Source organism: Mustela nivalis (assembly GCF_964662115.1).
Source record: "Mustela nivalis genome assembly, chromosome: 10".
Lineage (NCBI taxonomy): Eukaryota > Metazoa > Chordata > Mammalia > Carnivora > Mustelidae > Mustela > Mustela nivalis.
The window spans coordinates 98,224,748-98,245,995 of NC_139029.1; the positions used below are offsets into that span (position 1 = coordinate 98,224,748).

At 39.6% G+C, this 21,248-nt stretch overlaps 2 protein-coding genes across 3 annotated transcripts in view; one reads left to right on the forward strand and one right to left on the reverse strand.

The window, feature by feature from the left end:
* SPAG17 (sperm associated antigen 17) overlaps positions 1-17,531 on the forward strand; it is a 221,863-nt gene extending 204,332 nt beyond the window's left edge. The window contains exon 49 of the mRNA XM_082688009.1: positions 17,329-17,531. The gene's annotated coding sequence lies outside the window, so the exon portion shown is untranslated. The remainder of the gene's footprint in view (positions 1-17,328) is intronic.
* Positions 11,140-21,248, reverse strand: part of WDR3 (WD repeat domain 3) — a 33,851-nt gene continuing 23,742 nt past the window's right edge. For both annotated transcript variants that reach the window (XM_082688010.1, XM_082688011.1), the window contains exons 16-27: positions 20,705-20,761; positions 19,354-19,454; positions 19,041-19,152; positions 18,763-18,897; positions 18,452-18,502; positions 17,880-17,945; positions 17,279-17,371; positions 16,797-16,844; positions 15,859-15,902; positions 14,113-14,241; positions 12,281-12,374; positions 11,140-11,880 (exon numbers count right to left, since the gene is read on the reverse strand). In XM_082688010.1, the coding sequence (XP_082544136.1) occupies positions 11,725-11,880; positions 12,281-12,374; positions 14,113-14,241; positions 15,859-15,902; positions 16,797-16,844; positions 17,279-17,371; positions 17,880-17,945; positions 18,452-18,502; positions 18,763-18,897; positions 19,041-19,152; positions 19,354-19,454; positions 20,705-20,761 (1,086 nt within the window). In that variant the 3' untranslated portion in view covers positions 11,140-11,724. The remainder of the gene's footprint in view (positions 11,881-12,280; positions 12,375-14,112; positions 14,242-15,858; positions 15,903-16,796; positions 16,845-17,278; positions 17,372-17,879; positions 17,946-18,451; positions 18,503-18,762; positions 18,898-19,040; positions 19,153-19,353; positions 19,455-20,704; positions 20,762-21,248) is intronic.

Sequence of the window (21,248 nt, forward strand, 5' to 3'; positions counted from 1 at the left end):
CAGGAATTCTTTGGTGTTCCTTGGTTTATTACTACATCACTTTAATCTCTTCCTCTGTCTCAAATTCTTCCTGGTGTATATGTTTCTGTCTGTCTCCTTATAATATCACTCATTAGATTTAGGGGCTACCCTAATCCTGAGTGTCCTCTTAAGGTCATCTTCACAGTTTCTGGCAGACATACCCAGTGTAATTGGCTTCTGATCCCCCAATATTCCTATCTATCTCATGTGCAAGATATGTCCATCCCATCCCAACATTCCCCAAATTCTTCACCCGTTCCAGCATTAACCCCACACCTAAATTCTCATCAAAATAAGCATTAACTCAGTTTCACATCTCATCCCTCTAAATCAAGTATGGGTAAGATGCTGGTATGACCAGCCTCGGTCTCCCTTCCATTGGTGGATGTGTGGAGCTAGAAAATAAGCTGTCAGCTTGCAACATCTGCTGGTGGAGAAAGTATAGGATAGATATTCCCAAAAGGAAGAAAGTGGAAGGAATAGAGTCACCAGGCTAATTTCATGAAGTTTCAAGGCCTTAGAATAATCATTTGTGGCATGATCTGCCTTCTGGGCCCACAGAGGCTTCACCAACTCCAACCTCCAGGCCTTCAGAAGCCCTGTTGGCCCCCACTCTCTCCATCCTCAGCCTGGGACAAAGTCTTACCCTCTGGGCAGCTCATTTCCTGCTTACAGAATCCCAGAAGTCTGGCAGCCTTCCTTCATCTTGTCCTATCTCCCTGTCAAGGCCAAACCAGCAGCATTTCTGCTCATGTAGCATTCTCAAAAACCTGTCAGTCTTCATGGAAGTCAAGGAGATCCACATCATTAGACACGAGGCTTCTCCACAGATCCTTCCTGGATAACTGCACTTCTATTCCTGGCTTCTGCTGAGATGCCTGATTGTGTCTGTGGTCATAAACCTAATCTCTCCAGCACACACATCCTTGGTGACCACTCCAGGGTATGCCTTTGCAATGTGTTGGCAGTATGGATAGAACGTTAATTTTCAAACTCATCATGTTTTAGTTCCTTTTTCTAACCAGTTCCTTCCTCAAATTCTTTCCCCTTGCATTTTACTATAAGCAGCAAGAAACCAGGCCACATCTTTCATTTTTGCTTGGAAACCTCATTGTTTACAAGTTCTTCTTTAAACCAAGAAGCAGAACACAATTCAGCCAAGGTTTTTGCCACCTTTTAGCTTTTCCTCCAGTGTCCGACAACATGTTCATTTCTGAGGTTGCACCAGAAGCACCTTTAATGTTTATACTTCTATCAGTATTTTTGTTCATGGTGATGTAGAAATTCTCCGAGACGACAGAAACTTTCTCTGCTGCCTCCATGGCCTCCTTCTGAACCGTCACCAAAATTGTTTTTAAGTCCTTATGTCTACTAATGATCATTTAAAGATACTTAGACTTTTTAATCACACTTCTCAAAATTCTCCCTTTACTCACTGCCCAATTCCAAAGCCACTGCCACAAATTTAGGCCTTTGTTCCAGCAGCATCCCACTTCCTGGTATCACTGTTAGTTTCCTGAGGCTTCATCGCTTCTCGGCCTTTTGGCTAAGATCAAGTGTAGTTTCCTGAGGCTTCATTACCACAACCTGATTTAAGACAAGTTAGTATTTCCTTGCAGTTCAGGAAACCAAAGCGTTCAGGGCTGGTTCCAGCTAGAGGCTGAAGAATTTGTTCCTGCTGCTCTCCTAGCTTCTGGCAGTAGTCGGTTCTTGGTGTGCCTTGGCTAAAAGCTACATCACGCCAATTCCAGGCTCAGCCTCTGTGGTCACATGGCCTCCTTCCCGGTGTCTCCTCACACTACATTCTTAGATGGCAACAGTCACTGAATTTAGGGCCCACTTCAATCTAGTATGACCTCATCTTAACTAACTACCTTTATAAAGACCCTATTTCTAAATAAGGTTACATTCACAGGTTCTAGGTAGATGTAAATTTTTGGAGACCACTCTTTAAACTACTACAGATTTTAATATTGTTTTGAGAGTATTTTTGACCTTGCAAACTCCTTGAAAAAGGGTCTTATAGACCCCCAGAGGTCTTAAAATATACTTTGGGAACCAGTGAAATCACAGTTTATGTCAGTTCTACTCTATGACTTTTGGAAGTTACTCTAAACTGAGAAATGGTGAAATCTACATCGCTAGCTAGACAACTCTGAACTACAGAACAGCGTTTGAATAGATACATAATTCCTGTTGGCACCAATATATCCTAAGTAATTTCGTGAATCTACCTAATAGAAGAAATGTCTTAAGTGATGTTGCCTTTACGCCTCTGTTCATAGTATCAGAGTTAATGTGATTGAAAGATGCCCATTATACTTATTCTTTTATTATAAAGACAAATATCTAGTGTAAAGATTCTAATATCACCAAGAGCTAACAGAAAATATTTTAGTCTTTTTCTTTCCCATCCCTTCTAATGTGTGTGTGTACTGGAATCATTCTGTAGTTTTAGATCTCGTGTAGTTCACGCAGTAACAAGAGTACCGTTCTTGTGTTTGAGCCAGTAACCACTTCACAGTAACTTTATGAAGGTAGATACTTATGTGCCTAATTTATAGATGAGGAATCCAAAACATCACATTACATAATTCGCTGTATAGAAGCTCTATTAGTTATCTGTTCCTACATAACAAATTACCCCAAAACTTACTGGCTTAAAGCAACAGACACTTAAGATCTCATAGCTTCTGTGGTTCCAGAATCCAGATAGAGCTCAGTTGGATCCTCTGGCTTAACTAGGAATGAATGTGCTTTCAGCCCACTGAGATAGTCGTCAGCAGGATGTGGTTCCTTGCCACGTGAGGCTCTCCTAAAGGAATCTCACGGCAGGGCAGCTGGGTTTATCAGAACAAGAAGAGCCTGAGAGTGTGAGCAAGGCAGAATTCAGTGTTTTATAACCCAGTCCTGGAACAGACATCCTATTGTTTGCTGTATTCTGTTCTTCAGAAGCCAGTCTCTAGGTCCTGCCCACACTCACGGGAAGGAATTACACAAGGGCAACTTCCATGTGACCTAACAAGGGTTGGAGCCAGTGACTGTTGGACCATGTGTGCTCAGTGTTTGCTCAGTCCTAAAATCACATGAGAGCTGCTTGCAGCCCACATTTCAGAAATAATGACAGAACTTAGAATATAAGGTGATGTTATTCCTAAGAACCTCAGTCTCATCTCAAAACTTGGGATCTTTAATTGTGAGGAAAGGGGGCAGGTTGTGGATAGTGTATGTAGGCCAGGTGGCTTCTTCCTGAGTTTGTGGTTGGCCTGGAAAGGTTACACTGAGCAGGCTCATCAGTTGTACTGATAAGGAGGTGGAACCCTACATACAGTTTTGAGCCCAACGACAGACACCACTGCCTCCTTGGTCACTGTCCTACGCCCTCTCCCAGATTTATAGATTTCTTTGGGAGATCTATGACTTAGGACACTTGAACTGAGAAACCATTTAATAACCAAGTACACCAAGCACCTAACTTCCAGCCAGGGAATCTCAAAATGGTTAAGCGTTACCTTCTTTACATAGAGACATATATAAAGATATAAAAGCTTAGATGTTCTATGCCCAATAAACCATTCATGAGGCTTTTCTTTATGGCATCAGCAGCTTCTACAGCTACACTGCATAGTTTGCAAGGTGTGTTACTCGTTACATGGTTCTGGTACTAAGGACTGAATCTAGCCAATGACCAGCTAAGTCAGTAAATGCTGACTTAATGACTAGAAACTGGCTTGGCTTAAAAATTTTAAGAAGTTTTTTTTAAAGATTTTATGTACTATTTTTAGAGTATGAGTGGGGAGAGGCCAAGGCAGGAGAAATTAGCTGAAGCAAACTCTGTGGATCACAGAGCCCGACAAGGGGCTTTTGATCCCACAACTGCAAGATCATGACCTGTGCCAAAACCGAAAGTCAGATGCTGAGCCACACAGGGGCCTCTAAAATCTACTTTATAACTGACTAGTTAACCTCAAACCTTTAGGGTTAAGGAGATTCAAGTACTTTGACCAAAAGTTAGAGCTCAGTTACTTCCTGTACACATCATTTCATCTGTCCTAAGTTCTCCTTCTCTTTGGTTTGTGTAATACCTACCAGACAGACACACCTTTAAATCCCCTACTGTTCATCTTACCTAAGCTCTGGGAAAGCAACACTTTTATTAAATACAAGTAGAGTACCCTCCTGACCTTGTTTTGGTTTGGAAAACATCAAAAACATTAATGGGAAATGCTAGTTTCCTATTTTCTGATGAACACTTCCAAGCGCAAACGTGATACGGATCCAGCCTTTGCTCATTAAAGAATTAGGGTATCTTTCAATAAGTAACTAACTCTTCTCCCTAGTGACAGGAACAGATGCTTAAAGAAAAGGCTGCTTCTTCAGACAAGAAGCACCTAGAATCCACTATCTCTTCTCTTACCTTTTTGTAGTTAAGCATCAGGAACTCTATGTTACAATAATCTTTACTTATATTCTGTGCAACGAATAATACCACCATGTTCCTTACCTTACTTCAGTGACTGTATTGTTATGGTCAGGAACTGTACCAGACTTGTGGCTAGGGACCATCAGATAACCACACCACAAGAACTGCAGTTCTGAAACTGGCAAGAAAATGGTGGCACCACAATATAGCATCTTAAATGAAATGGACAAATTCACAGGACACCTGATTGGAGAAGATACACAGAGAGAAAAGATGGCAGTGGAGCAGGAGTACCCTATGCTCATTTTGTCTAATGATAAAATCACTATAAATACCCCAGAAATCAACCTTACGACTGACAGACAAGCTCCACAACTAAAGGGAGAGAAGAGGCCACATCAAAGAAGCAGGAAGTGTGGAAATGTGTTTTAGGGGAGAAATGGATCATGGCTGCTGTGGAGGGGAGGGAACTGTGGTCGTGGAGAAGGGGAGGAGAGCAGCAGCAGCCAGGGGGGCAAATCCAGGAGAATATTTCCTAGAAGCCATTGGCTTGGAAAATGAGAAGGCTTAATTTCTTTGGGTTCTTACAAAGAGTGAGACTTAAAGCCTGGAGTTTTAAATGTCAACAGGCTTAGCTGGGATAGAGCCCAGAGGGTACTGTGGTGCTCCAGAAGAGAAGGCAGGCAAACGACCTGGGGGCAAACAGCATGGAAACAGCCATCTGGAAAAAATGCATAGGATATGGGTGTGTGTGTGTGTGTGTGTGTGTAGGGGGCGGATTATCAATATTCAGATACCTCTCTGAAAACAAAGGAGCTGGCTGGTGACATTTCCCTTGAGCCAACACCCCCCACCCCCCCAAAACACACCCATCAGAAGGAAGCAGCTCAGCACTGACACTGGCTGTATAACTTGCTTACAACAGACCCCACACCCCTGTGCTCTTAGGACTGCCTTCTTAGTCAAGCTTGCCTCAGCTGTAATGTGGTGGGCCACTACCCCCGAATATCAGCACAAACCCCTACCCACACACATCTCTCCACCCGAGTTCTGCAGGGCCTCAGTTTTGGTGGAGTGGTGTCAAAACTCATTTCATAGGTAGACCAGAGTATACCTAGTTAAAACTCAGCACATTCAGGCCAGGGACCAAACACTGTCCACAGCAAATAAGGAGAGCCTCTACAGAGGACTGGCCTAAAAGACAGAACGGCCAAAACACAACAGCAGAGTGTAGGCAGCACACACTGGAGACACTCCCTGAAGCACCAGCTCTGAGCACTACATGACCTCTTTTTCAAAAAGACCATTACTTTCAGGAGCAGAAATCCTAATGGGCTTTTCTAACACCCAGAAAAAAGTAGAGATTAGACACAATGCCAAGACAGAGTAATTTATTCCAAATGCAAGAACAAGATAAGGCCACAGACAGAGATAAAAGCATAACAAATATAAGTAACATAACTGATGGAGAATTTAAAGCAACAATCATAAGGATACTCACTGGGCTTGAGAAAAGAACTGAAGATATCAGTGATATCTGATATCAGAATCAGAATCAGAAATGAAGAATGAAGAATGCAATAAATGAGACTGGAAACAGGTTTGATGCAATGAAGAGTAGGCTGGAAGAAACAGAGGAATGAATTAACAAGAAAACAAAGGAAAATAATGAAGCTGAAAAAAAAAAGAAAAAGAATTATGTAACATGAAAATAGACTTAAGGAACTTAGTGACTCCATCAAATGTAGTAACATTCCTATCATAGGTGTCTCAGAAGAGAAAGAGAGAGAAAGGGGGGCAGAAAACTTATTTTAAGAAATAACAGCAGGGGCGCCTGGGTGGCTCAGTGGGTTAAAGTCTCTGCCTTCAGCTCAGGTCATGATCCCAGGGTCCTGGGATCGAGCCCTGTATCGGGCTCTCTGCTCAGCAGGGAGCCTGCTTCCCTCTCTCTCTCTGACTCCCTCTCTGCCTACTTGTAATCTCTGTCTGTCAAATAAATAAATAAAATTAAAAAAAAAAAAAAGAAAAAGAAAAAGAAAAGAAGTAACAGCAGAGGGGCACCTGGGTGGCTCAGTGGGTTAAGCCTCTGCTTTCTGCTCAGGCCATGATCTCAGGGTCCTGGGATCGAGCCCCGCATGGGGAAGGGGGGGTTCTCTGCTCAGCAGGGAGCCTGCTTTCCCTTCTCTCCCTTCTCTCTGTGCCTGCTGCTCTGCCTACTTGTGATCTCTCTCTGTCCAAAAAATAAAAAATAAAATAATAATACTAGAAAACTTCCGAATCTGGGGAAGGAAACAGATATTCAGATCCAGGAGGCACAGGGAACTCCCATGAAATCAACAAAAACAGGTCAACAACAAGACATGCTATAATTAAATTTGCAAAATATATTGATAAAAAAATCTTAAAACCAACAAGACAAAAGAAATCCCTAACTTATAAGGGAAACCCATAAGGCTAGCTGGAGGTTTCCTCAAGAGAAATTTGGCAAGCCAGAAGGGAGTGGCCTGATATATTCAAAGTGCTGAATGGGAAAAATCTGCAGCCAAAAATACTCCATCCAGCAAAACTATTGTTCAGAATAGAAGGAGAGAAAGAGCTTCTCTGACAAAAATGAAAGGAATCCATGACCACTAAACCAGCACTGCGAGAAATATTAAAGGGGACTCTGAGTGCAAAAGAGAGACCAAAAGTGGCAAAGGTGAGAAAGGGTCTGAGAAAATCTCCAGAAACGAGAAAATAAGTAATAAAGTGGCAATAAATACATGTCTATCAATAATTACTTTTAATGTAAATAGACTAAACAACCAAAAGACACATGGCATCAAAATGGATAAAAAAAGACTCCTCTATATGCTGCCTACAAGAGGGTCATTTTAAAGACACCTACAGATTGAATGTGAGGGGGTAGAGAACTTTTTATCAAGCAAATGGATGTCAAAAGAAAGCCAGAGGAGCAATCCATCTATTGGAAAAACTAGACTTTAATACAAAGACTATAAAAATGGATAGAGGCTATAAAAACAAAGGGGACACTCCAATAAGAAGATGTAACAATTGTAAATATTTATGTCCCCAAATCGGGAGAACCCCCACATATAAGACAATAACAAAAATAACAAACATAAAGGAACTATATGGATTATAACAATAATAGTAGGGGACTTTAATACTCCATTCACAACAGTGGACAGATCACCTAAACAGAAAATCAACAAGGAAACAATGGCTTTGAATGATGCAGATGGACTTAAAAGACATATTCAGAACATTCCATTCTAAAGCAGAATACAAATTCTTTTCAAGTACATTCTCCAGAAAAGATCACATATTAGGTCACAAAACAGGCTTCAACAAATACAAAAAGACTAAGATCATATCTACCTTTTCTGACCACCATACTATGAAACTAGAAGTAACGTGCAAGAAAAAAATCTGGAAAGACTACAAATACATGGAGGTTAAACAACACGCTTCTAAAACCATGAATGGGTTAACCAGGAAATCAAAAATACAAGGAAACAAATGAAAACAAAAATGTAACAGTCCAAAACCTTTTGGATGCAGCAAAAGTGGTCCTAGAGGGAGGCACATAGCAATACAGCCCTTCCTCAAGAAGAAAATTTTCAAATAAACAACCCAAGGAGCTGGAAAAAGAAGCCTAAATCCAGCATAAGGGAAGTAATAAAAATTACAGCAGAAATATGTGATATAGAAACTAAAAAAACAACAGATCAGATAGATGACACTAAGAGCTGGTTCTTTGAGAAAAATCAGTAAAACTGATAAATCTCTAGCCAGATAGATCAAGAAAAAAAGAGAAAGGACTCAAAATCACAAATGAGAGATGATAAATTAACAATTATAAGATAATATTATGAAAAATTATATGCCAACAAACTGGACAACCTGGAAAAAATGGATAAATTTCTGGAAACATATAAACTACCAAAATTGAAACAAGAATAGAAAACGTGAGCAGGTTGATAATCAACCAACAAAAGTCCAGGCCCAGAGGGCTTCACAGGGGAATTCTACCAAACATTTAAAGATTAATACCTATTCTTCTCAAGCTGTTCCAAAAAATGGAAGAGGAAAGAAAACTTCCAAATTCATCCTGTAACACCAGCATTAGCCTGATACCAAAACCAGATAAAGATTCCACTAAAAAAGAGAACTAAAGGCCAACATCCCTGATGAACATGGATGCAAAATTTCTCAATAAAATAATAGCAAACTGAATCCAACAGTACATTAAAAGAATCATTCACCACAATCAAGTGGGATTTATTCCTGGGCTACAAGGGTGGTTCAACATATTCACAAATCAATCAACGTGATACACCACATTAATAAAAGAAAGGATAAGAACCATATGAGCCTTTCAATAGACGCAGAAAAAGCATTTGACAAAGTACAACATCAATTCATAATAAAAACCCTCAACAAAGTAAGTTTAGAGGGAACATATTTCAACATAATAAAGACCATATATGAAAAACCCACAGTTAATATCATCCTCAATGTGAAAAACTGAGAACTTTTCCTCTATGGTCAGGAACGCGACAGGGATGTCTACTCTCACCACTTTTATTCAACACAGCCACAACAATCAGACAACAAAAAGAAAGAGAAGTCATCCAAATTGCAACAAAGAAGTAAAACTTTCACTATTTGCAGAAGACCTGACACTATGAAAAAACGTGAAAAACTCCACTAAAAAAACTGCTAGAACTGATAAACAAGTTCAGTAAAGTTGGAGGATACAAAATCAATATACAGAAATCTGTTGCATTTCTATACACTAGTAATGAAGCAGGAGAAAGAGAAATCAAGGAACCAATCCCATTTACAATTGCACCAAAACCAAGATACGTAGGTATGGTACTGGCACAAAAATAGACACATAGAACAAGAGAAAAGAAAACCCAGAAACAGATCCACAACTATATGGTCAAGTAATCTTTGACAAAGCAGGAAAGAATATCTGATGTCAAAAAGATAGTCTCTTTAAAAAGTGGTGTTGGGAAAACCAAACAGAAACATGCAAAAGAAAGAAACTAGACCACTTCCTTAAATCAAACATAAAAATCTATTCAAAAATGGATTAAAGACCTAAATGTGAGACAGGAAACCATCAAAATCCTGGAGGACACAGGCAGTAACCTCTTTTGACACTGGCCATAGCAACTTCTAGATATTGCTCCTGAGGCAAGGAAAATTAAAGCAAAAATAAACTATTGGGACTTCATCAAAATAAAAAGGTTCTGCACGGTAAAGAAAACAGTTGACAAAACTAAAGGGCAATAAAATGGGAGAAGATATTTGCAAGTGACATATCTTTTTTTTTTTTAAGATTTTATTTATTTATTTATTTGACAGACAGAGATCACAGTAGACAGAGAGGCAGGCAGAGAGAGAGGAAGGGAAGCAGGCTTCCTGCTGAGCAGAGAGCCTGACGCGGGACTTGATCCCAGGACCCTGAGATCATGACCTGAGCCGAAGGCAGTGGCTCAACCCACTGAGCCACCCAGGCGCCCCGCAAGTGACATATCTGATAAAGGGTTAATATCCAAATACATAAAGAACTTATCAAATTCAACACCCCAAAACAACTAATCCAATTTAAAAACGTACAGAAGACATGAATAGTTTTCCAAAGAAGACATAGTTGGCCAACAGATAGATGAAAAAGATGCTCGACATCACTCACCATCAAAGAAATGCAAATCAAAACCACAATGAGGTATTACCTCACACCTGCCAGAATCGATAAAATCAACAACACAAGAAACAAGTGTTGGCGAGGATGTGGAGGAAGGAGAACTCTCTTGCCCTGCTGGTGGGAATGCCAGCTGGTGCAGCCACTCTGGAAAACAGCATGGAGCTTCTTCAAAAAATTAAAAACAGAACTACTCTATGATCCAGCAATTGCACTACTGGGTATATACCCAAAGGATACAAAAATACTAATTCAAAAGGATATATGCACCTTCAGCTGTTTATAGCAGCATTATCTACAACAATCAAATAGGGAAACAGACCACATGTCCATCCACTGATGAATGGATAAGATGCAGTATACACACACACAATGGAATATTACTCAGCCATAAAAAAGAATGAAATCTTGCCATTTGCCATGATGTGGATGGAGCCAGCCAGTATAATTCTAAGTGAAATTAAGTCAGAGAAAGACACCATATAATTTCACTCATATGTGAAATTTAAGAAAAAAAAAAAGAGCAAAGGGTGGGGGCGGGGGGAGACAAACCAAGAAAAACAGATTCTTAACTACAGAGAATAAACTGATGGTTACTGGAGAGGAGGTGGGTGGGGGGATGGGCTAAACAGGTAATGAGGATTAAGGAAGGCACTTGTGATGAGCACCAGATGTTCTACGGAAGTGTTAAATCGATGTGCTGGGCGTGTGCCTCTAATATTACAGTATATATTAACTAACTGGAATTTAGATAAATCTTTTAAAAAAACATCAAAAAAAGGTCACAGAAGTCTGCACAGAACTGCAACAAGGTTGGGGCAGTAACGTAAAAACTTCCAACGAATAGAAGTCAGGCCCAAAGGAATGTGTCCATTTCTTCTAGAATATTCCCACCTCCCCAAATTCTTACCATGCATGTACATATGTATGTATGTATTTATATCGCATCAATCACCCAGAAGCCTGGCAAGGCATCTCAGCTTGACTACAGTTTAATTAGAAACAACTATTTGGAGAATTATAAAAAATTAGCAATTAGATATTTTTATAAACCGATGTAACCCCTTGTTAAGAGGTAAAGTTGAAAGAGGGTGTTTTAGTGAATTTTTATGGTCTTTTTCAGCTCTGTAAGTCCAAGACTGCATTTAATGGATGAGGGCAATCAATTGTGCACCTGACACTCTCTGAAGAGGCAAAACGTACTACAAAGAGTAACACATCATTAAATCTTCTGTTATCACAGAAATAAGCAAAACTCTTGAAATGTTCATTTCAGCTCTAGTAAAAAACTAGTTAAAAAAAATAAAAAGAGTTCGTTGTTCCCTGCTGGAATACAATGGAACAACTCCTGAAGGGCTCAACCTTCAGGGGCATGGGAAGATTTTACATTATCATCCCCAGCAGTCCGCACTGGGCTTTTCTTCAGGCAAAGCTGGGAACCACATCCTGACACCTTCTGTAACCAAACAAACTCTTGTTACTTGGTTATTTTCAAGTTGACACCAATTCTACTGTTTAGAAGTCCTTTTAAATAAAAAGAAAAGGGCACCGCATTTGAGTTCTAAGTGTATGTTAAAATTAGCTTCTCCCTCTTTTTCCTCTTCCTCTTCTTTTCTTCCAACTGGCTGGTCGCATCAGCAAAAAACATAACTTCACTTTTTGCCTCACATTCCCTCTTGAGATATTCAAGACCTGCCATGTTGAATCCAATAACATCCTGGGGGGTGGGGGGAGCAGATAAGAAAGATTAAATGATCCTTCTCTGACTTCATTCAATACAGCAGTATATGTGAGTCAGGAGAACCAATGCTTCAGGTGTTCTTACTCATCCCTCGTCTAAGGTCTTTCTGGTCTGGTTTTATTTTCTTTTTTCTATTGCTACCAGCTCCAACAAAAATCTTCCCTCAAATACTGACAGACGTCTGGTCAGTACCACCAGAGACAAGGCACAGCTCACTGTGCTACTTCTAAGTCACACACACACACACACACACACACACATACCCCTCCCTAGTCACACACACACACACACACCCCTCCCTAGTTACACACACACACACGCGCACACACACCCACCCACCCCTCCCTAGTTACTATACTTCTACAAGGATACCTACCCGGACTTGGCTGACTTTTGAAATAGTTGTTTCCTTTAACTTTTCAATCACTGGCACAAGCATTTGGTTACTAGTAATCTGCCCGAAGTGAATCCTAATATAAAAACAAAACAGTCACGTTACAAAGAGAGGTAGTGGTTCTGGCTCTGCTTACCCCCTTCTAGAAAAGCAAATTGACAATATCAAAGTAAAACAACAACAACAACAAAAAACCCAAAAGGATTCATTTTACCCTATCATCATGGCAATACCGAAATGCTGGCAAAAAACAGCTAAAGATATTTCTCCCGTTACTCAGTTTTATCTGATGTTAATTTTAACACTACTATCCTAAGTTATGACATATTTGACTCATTTGCAAAGCTGGCTCTTTGCACAGCCATCTACCATGTGGCCACAGACTCTGACAATAGTATTTTATGGAGCACTCAGAGAGAAATGAACACTCTAAGAAATGCTAACTCAACTAAGGTTTATTAATATTTCTAGTGAAGCCTCAGCAAAAAGGAGTTCCTGATCAGTGTCAGACTCCGACCTAGAATCAAGATGACATCCATGAACTCATGCCCCCCGGTGCACATCCTCAAGCTCAGGGCCCACTGCAGGTCCTGTATGGCACTCCCCATCCACGACCCCCCCGACATGCTCAAAGCCCTCACTGTGTCTCACTTAGAATCAGTAACCCTGATTTCAAAAGTACAGAGGCCAGAGTGAAAAGAGATTATCAGTAGCATTGTTGAGTACCACCGTAAGGCTCAGGATTAAAATAGGGCAACAGAATACTAGAAACATACCATTATCTTTCTTTTGCTACTATCTTGATGGAATAAAAGGAACAAAGAACTAAGAAGCATGAAAATAGATCAATTCAAATACCAATTCATTAAATATACCTGTTTGGATTTTTTTTTTTTTTTTTTTTTACTATTTGGAATTGGCTGATCAGTTTGTATTTTGTCTTCATAAGAGCGTTTTAAAGAGTGTTCTCTCTGTTTCTGTTCTCTGCTCTAACAGTTGGAGACTGGGGTGCAGAGAGAAGGATACAAGAAGGGTATATTTTAAACTCCTATAAAATACATTCTGGGGTACCTGGGTGGCTCAGTGGGATAAACCCTCTGCCTTCGGCTCAGGTCACATGGTCCCAGAGTCCTGGGATCGAGCCCCACATCGGGTTCTCTGCTCAGCATGGAGCCTGCTTCCTCCCTTTCTCTCTCTGCCTGCCTCTCTGCCTACCTGTGATCTGTCTGTCAAATAAATGAATAAAATTAAAAAAAATCATTCTTCTCAATTACACACTAAGAGGAACTGTTCATATTTAAGAATAATTGAAAAAACGTATTTTGTTTCTTCCTTCTCTCCCTGTATGCCCTTACTTTTCCATTTGTTTCTATACAGACCTGAAACATAAAGTCACTGTTCCTTACAATGCTGTTATGAGGACAAAACTCAATTGTTTTGCTTAGAGTAAAAAACAAACAGACAGACAAGCAAATAAAAAAAACCACATATGAGACAAACTGGCCATTCAGTAATAGGTTCTCAGCAAACAGATAAGGACAAGAGCTACTGCAACCTGGAGACCCATGCTTACGCAAGCATCCCTGAGCCATGTTCCATCTTGTGACTTAAAGAGGTGGGCCATCGCTCTCCTTGTTTAAGGACATGACTGATGCCACGGGATAACAATTTTGTCATACAACAATGAAGTCCTATAACCGTCTCTCAGTCTGAAACATCAGACTTCTGAATCCCAGAGTGTTGACACCATCAGTTCAAGTAGCACTAGAGGAGTTAGGCCGAGCACACACAGTATTCTTAGGAAAGGCTGTTACCTGAGCAGAAAGAAGAGGCACCTACACAGGAGTTCAATATCAGAGCCCAGCTGGATGAATTCATTGAAGAGCTTAAGGATGTCTGGGACGTAAGAAAAAGGTAGCACAAGCAGAGACTCTTCCAGCTCACTGAAGAAGAGAATTAACATTAAAAATGCCACATTACTTAACACATTCAGTGTTTAAATCTTTTACTATTTTTCCCTCCCACTTTTATATTTGAACAGACCTTACCCATTTAGGGTTGAAACAACTATTCATCTATATTCTGGATGGTTCCCTCTTTTTAATATTCTATTTTTATATTTAATATTTTAATCTATTTGATGCATTCTGGTCCATGGAATGCTAGGACACTTTTTTTTTTTTTTTTTGAGAAATAACTAATTTGTTGAATATTCCACCTTTATATGATACTTCTTTCTGCCATACATTGAGACATACGAGATTCTGTTTGAGGGCTGTTAAGTCTGTTTAATGATTGAGTCTGAAAATAACCCTATAATCTTTTAGTTTTGCTAATTTCACAGCTTTTTAATCTTCTGGCTTGTTTTGTTTTACTTTTCTTGAACTAGTTCTAGGATCATTTCATCAACTCCAATTCCAAATCTCAAGGGGATTTCAACTGTACTCACAAACCTATAACTAGCTTAAAAAAACAAAACAAAACAAAAAAACCTTCTAAATCTTTAGAACACAGAATCTTCCCTTCTACGAATGCACAACACTTCCATTAATTTAAATTTTGTTTTACATTTCTCCAGGGAAGTTTCAGATTCTCAGACAGGTCTGTTTATTTCTTGTTGTAAGGGACAGATTTAGATATTAATTGTTTTGATGAAAATAACTTTCAGAAGATCAAACTCATAAATAAAATCCAAAGGTAAATCACAAATAAGAAACATTATCTTAAAAATATATGACAAAAGACACAAAGAATTCTTAAAATCCACTAAGAAACTACTGAAGAGTGTAAGAAAGGGCAAATAACTAAAAATTCACAGAAAAAACCACAAATGGCCAACAAATAAAAAATCTGTTAATAATCGAAAGAAATTAAAATAATACAATACCACCTTTTGCCTCCAAAACTGGCAAAGAATTTTTGAAAGCCTGGTCAAAATCACTATAAGCTTTCTGGAAAGTAATTCAGCAACACAGACCTTTCAAAAGCTCATGCTGACTGATCAGTTATTGTTAGGCTACAACAAAGATTCCTATGGTGTTCACTGAAGCAATACTGATCAAAAGCAAAAAAATTAAAGCAAATCCAATAATAATTATCCATACGATGGAATGTTTGAGATAATTCAACTAATATTTTTGAAGAATATTAGTAACTTGAGCAAATGCTCAGGAAATATTTCATGAAAAAGAAAAGGACATAAAATTAAATACATAGGATTCCAACTGTGTTTATACACAAGAAATAAGCCAAAGCAAATACACAACCAAAAAAGGTTACCAGGTGGTACTTGTGACTGATATTAGTTGATTTCATTACCTACAATATAAAATAGGACTTCCTTTCATTTGTCTCTAAAAGTATCTCCTTTCATACTTTAGGAGGAGCCTCCTAGTTCTGCTTCAGAAAGGACAGTATAATATACTATTTTCCACCAAAATGTGGACATAATTAAACCTAGAAGAAAATAACCATGAATTATAATTTATTTCATGGTCAGACAGGCATTCAATAAATGCTGTTAGTTGTTATAATTATAGTCATTGTACACTGAAACTCACCTCGACTTGATTCCTTTAAAGATCTCCAACACATAAGCTGAAGGCTATGAAGGAAGAACAACAGCCTTATCAATACTCTAGGTTGGTTTCTACTGAAGATCCCTAATTCCCCTCTAAAAAACCATGGATCCCACTCACAGGAGAAACAATGCACTAAGATGGCAATACATGCCCGGGCTTAGAGTTTGTCCCATGTGGGTTCACCATCCAGCTCCGCCATTTCCCAACTCTGTTCCCTTCTATGCATAAGTCCATTTGCCCATTTGTAAAATGAGGCCACACTGACTCACATGATGACCATGATGAATGAGACGTGCAAGTTAAGTACTAAGTAACTGGAGACTGCTATGTAAGCATACATTTCTCTCTCTCCTCCTTTATCTGATTTATGTCAACTTTTCCTCCAAAAATCTCAATTTCAAAGTTCATTTAGATGAAGAGAATCTTCAGATGGCTCTGGATACTGAACGTAACTAAGCACTAGAAAATATGAGAATGTGGGATGCCTGGGTGGCTCAGTCAGTTAAGTGCCTGCCTTTTACTCAGGTCATGATCCCAGGGTCCTGGGACTGAGTCCCACGTCAGGCTCTCTGCTCAACGGGGAGCCTGCTTCTCCCTCTATCTGCTGTTCCCCCTGTTTGTGCTCTCATGCTCTCCTGACAAATAAATATAAATCTTTAAAAAAAAAAAAAAAAAAAAAAGAAAGAAAGAAAGAAAATAGGAGAATGCCAGTCCAATGCAACCAAAATGGGTGACTTAGAAGTTACAGTAAAATACTCCTTTTAAAACACTCAATACCAAGGAGAGAATGTTAATGGTGAAGTATTTCCCAATACATCCATCCTCAAATCATGCCTCTGTACTTCCTACTGTCCCTCCTTTGTCCCTGAAAGTAACCTCTGAGTAACCAAGGGGAAACTGGTAGACACTTTACTCACAGAGATATTGCCATAAGCCATCAGGATGGGGTTAATGGGAAGAGGAACCTGTGAAGAAATGATTAGATCAAGTCATTATAAAAACAAGAATTTGATAGTGCTTGTCACAGGCAGGGTGATAACAGTACAGTTTTTAAAGAATATACAAGATCAGGCCTTTCAGTTTCCAGAGTGCTAATGAGTTTAGGAAATAGAATTCATTTGGAAATCTGTGACGGTTGTGGTGTGTCCGAAACCACGGCAGGAGCAGTTTCTGCTCCACGAGTTGAGCACCTTAGTCTGTGATTTCTGCCCCCTCGCTTTTTATTAAGACCCAGCTCCCCTCCTCCCAGTCCCTCAACTCCTTTCTACTATTTGAATTAGAGAAGACTATTACATTTATGTCATTTCCTGATCTGAGTCAGTAACTCCCACAGCGATGGTGTTCATCTCAGGAATTCCACAGACATGTTTCTCAGGGTGTAACTCATAGACTATCTCACCTCTTTCCCTGCAGCTTTACAAATGGCTTTGTGTTCCTTCCTTTTTGCAGTCTCCTCTCGGTATAGCTCAATAGCCTCCATGATCCTCTCAGCCTACAGAGATGGCGACAAAGGAGAGAAGTTATCACCATGCCCCTCCACCCCGCCAGCATCCTGGAACACTGCAACTGAAAGGCCTGACTAGAAAAGTACCAACTAGCTTGAATCGGTTTAATAAATTAGTGCTAAGAGTGCAGAACAACATGTGACAACATCTCTGGTGTTTCTTCTGTTTAATTTACAGAGAGAAGATGAGGTGTTTTGGGTTCAGGTAAAGCCGTACGGATATGCACATGTGGAGTACGGCAGCCCCCAGAACCCCTGAGAGGTGCTGCTTCCAGGAGATTGAGCTTTCCTTTCCAGAAACCATGTGCTGATTCAGCATGACTCCTGCCCTTGTTAAAAGGGAGGACAACAATGTTCTGAGCTCCATCTATGAATTTCATCAACCTTTTGCCTCAAAAGGGCTACCTGGTTGTTAAAAACTTTCACTCAAAAGTTGGGATCCTCCTTAAAAATGCATATATCCATAGATATAGAGATAGAATGTATATCAACTTACTGCTTTGACAGTTTCAATAGTTTTCTTTCCAGTAAAGTAATTGTCACCTTGAGTCTCTCCTGGAACCTGCCAGAAACAAAGAGATCCTTGAAAAATATTGACAGGCACTAAAGAACTAGTAAATGAATCCTATATCCAGAAAAGAACAGGCATCACTGTGTTATGATAATGGAGTATTTACTCCATTAATGGAGTACTTAGTAAGTGCCAGATACTATTAACCAGATAATATGAACTATATCCTACCTCTCTAAAAGTATAAAGAAAATGTCCAATTTCTAAAATTTTTGATTTTTATTTTTGTTCTATGATTCTCTGAAGCCTCCTTAATAATAACAACAAAAAAAAAAAAGCCAAAATGACAAACACCCAATACCAAATCTGATCAGTCATTTGTCCCACAAAATCAGGATAAACAGCTGAATCAAACACGATTACACAGACTGCTTTCCACACCAGCTGGTGATGACTTGGGCATCTGGTTCCAATCCTAATTCTATCAGAAATTCTTGAAATTAAAGTAAATTCTAACAAGATAATTACAATCTCAGGGTCCCCCAAAATTTACTTACTACTGGTTGGTCTTCTTTGGCCACACTCTCCTCATATTCTGCTTCCCTTTGCTGCAAAAGACATATATAAATTAATCCAGAACAACCATGGTCTCCACACGAAGTGAAAGGAGACAGTGAAAAGTTGCTTCTTTCAAAACACAATCCCTTAGAGGCACTTCTGTGTCTGTGTGCCTGCTGAGATGGCTGACGGTGGTGTTGGAAACCTCTTCTGGGGATGCCTGGATGTGCACTGGCTGAGGGGTGGCCACACTAAACAGAACTAGACATCCAATCACCAGCACATTCTGTAACCAAGCCCGAGTCCTTACCATTTCCCTTTCCTCTTCAAGAATAAGAGGCTCCCTGGTTCTTTCCCAAAGTCTCAGAGATTTGTCATGTGATGATGACACAACATAGTCTCCACTGGGGCTTACGGCCAAGCACCAAATTTCCTGGTGGTGCCCCTGGAGAGAGAAGACACAAAAACAGAAACCCTGAGAGGGAACACTTTATTCCTTGACCGAAACCTACTCTACCTGAATGGCAGAACATCACTCGATCTTAAAAGTTCTGAAGTACTGAGCAAGCAAAGAAGGCCAGAGGTCACCTCCAGAGTCTGTATGTGTTCAAATTTGTCCGCATCCCACTGCTTAATCTTATGGTCCTTTCCAGCGGTGAAGAAGAGGTGGGACTTGGGCACAAACTGTAGGTACATCACACTGAAAGGTGAGAAAAGTGATCAAATGCCATCAAATTCCATGTTAGTGAAGAGCCTCGCACACAGTTTTAAAAAGGTAGTTCTAGCATGCCTGGTTATTTGTATTTTAGAATTTTAAATTTCTGACTGAATAGACACAGATGCTCAGGGGAAATGATACATATAGGACTCAAAAGGATGTCTTGGAAAAGACTGCCCCTACCTGTCATCATGTGCAAAGAGAGACTTGTGGCAGTCCCCAAAATCCAAACCCCAGATTTTCACATTCCTGTCAGCAGAGCCCGTTGCTATTAGTGCTCCATCCTACAAGGAAGAAAAGGGAACCATTACTTGACCTGATTATCAGAAACTCTACAGTTAGATTAAAAAAGACTAACCCTTTTCTTTCAGAAACATTAAAATCAATATAAATTTCATCTTTATGAAGAGCACCTATTTCTTTGCTTTTATCTAAGATTTCCTTAAAAAAAGTTTGTTGAGCAAAAGCAAGAACTCTTGTGGCTCCCAATTTTTCGTATTGCTATAGGGCAGTACTGTGCCTTGGTGTCTGTTACCTATTTACTTCCTTAAGTAGGGAGAAGAACAACTCATCTCTGTCACAGGATTTGGGGGAAAAGGTAAAGGGGAGAAAAGGAGAGTCTGGGAAAGAATCTACTAGAATATTTGCTACCCAGCCTTTTATCCCATGTTCTATTTTCTATTATCTTTCTTATGTCAATGCCTCATTCAAATAGTTGTCAGCCTAACAAGACCACTGGAACTATCTCACGCTGCCTACTTACTATTAACGTACTGGTCAAAGATGGCAGTCCTTTCACACAGGCCAGACCCTGTCTCTAAATACATTACTCCCACCCAGGGGTGCCTGGGTGGCTCAGTCATTAAGCGTCTGCCTTTGGCTCAGGTCATGATCCCAGGGTTGTGGGATCGAGCCCCGCATAGGGCTCTCTGCTCCGCAGGAAGCTTGCTTCTCCCTCTCCCAATCCCCTGGCTTGTGTTCCCTCTCTCACTATGTCTCTGTCAAATAAACAAAATCTTAAAAAAAAAAAAAAAAAAAAATACATTATTCCCACTCTTACCTGGAACTCAACACTGCAAAAAATATGATTTTGGTCAAGAGATTAACAGTACAGATGTAGTGCAAAATACTGTAAATGTCCAAATACAAAGCCAAGCCAAGTTCCATCTTCTTCACTGAAATTATCTTTCAGAAGAAAGGGGGATGCCTTTTTTAAAGTCTTTTGCATTTTAGGGTGCTCTACCAATTATGGTGTTTTAGACAACAAAATACCATCTGGGGAATCCAAAACAGCAAGTTAGTTGTAAGGATTAACTCAGATATTTGTGAACATATCCTGGTAGCACTAAAGTAATACACACACACACATACAACACATGAGATACGTTTACAATATACATTATTTAATGGATTTTTGGGAGAAAGATATACAACAGGATGAAAAAATACTCTAAAATGAAGATAGCTAGCCAAGAACAAAGAAGGTGCTTTGGAAAAGACAGCTTGTTACTAAGACACTTTAAATTTTACTTACATAAGAAATGTCCATGCATATAACAGGCAGTTTGTGTCCATACAGTGAAAGAAAGAACTATTTAAAAAAAAAAAAAAAAAAAAAGAATGTAAACAATTCATGTTTGTGTATAAGATACAGGCATTGTTTGTTATATGTGGATCTAAAATAGAACTTTTAAGATCCAATCCTAAACACTGCCATGGATTGCTTTCTATTTATATATTCAAAGAAGACAAGCCACCAAAGGCAGCTCATAGCCGTGACACTTTGCAACAGCGAAGACTTCAGGCACTTGCTTCCCAACAATGTTCCCAGGCCTACTGCAGTCCTCCGGACTCTGGGCCTAGGGCCCAGTAATCTACAATTTTTAAAAGCAACCCAAATGATTCTGTTGTCCAGCCAAGTGTGGAATCACTGCTCAGGAGACGCAGTAATGTTCTTCCACTCCTGGCTGCCATAGGATGTTCTGTCTACAGATTTTCTGAGCTTATGAAATACAACTTGCTTTAAGCAAAATTTATGAGCCAAAGGGTTCTTTAAAAAGTCTTGCTTTCCTAGTACA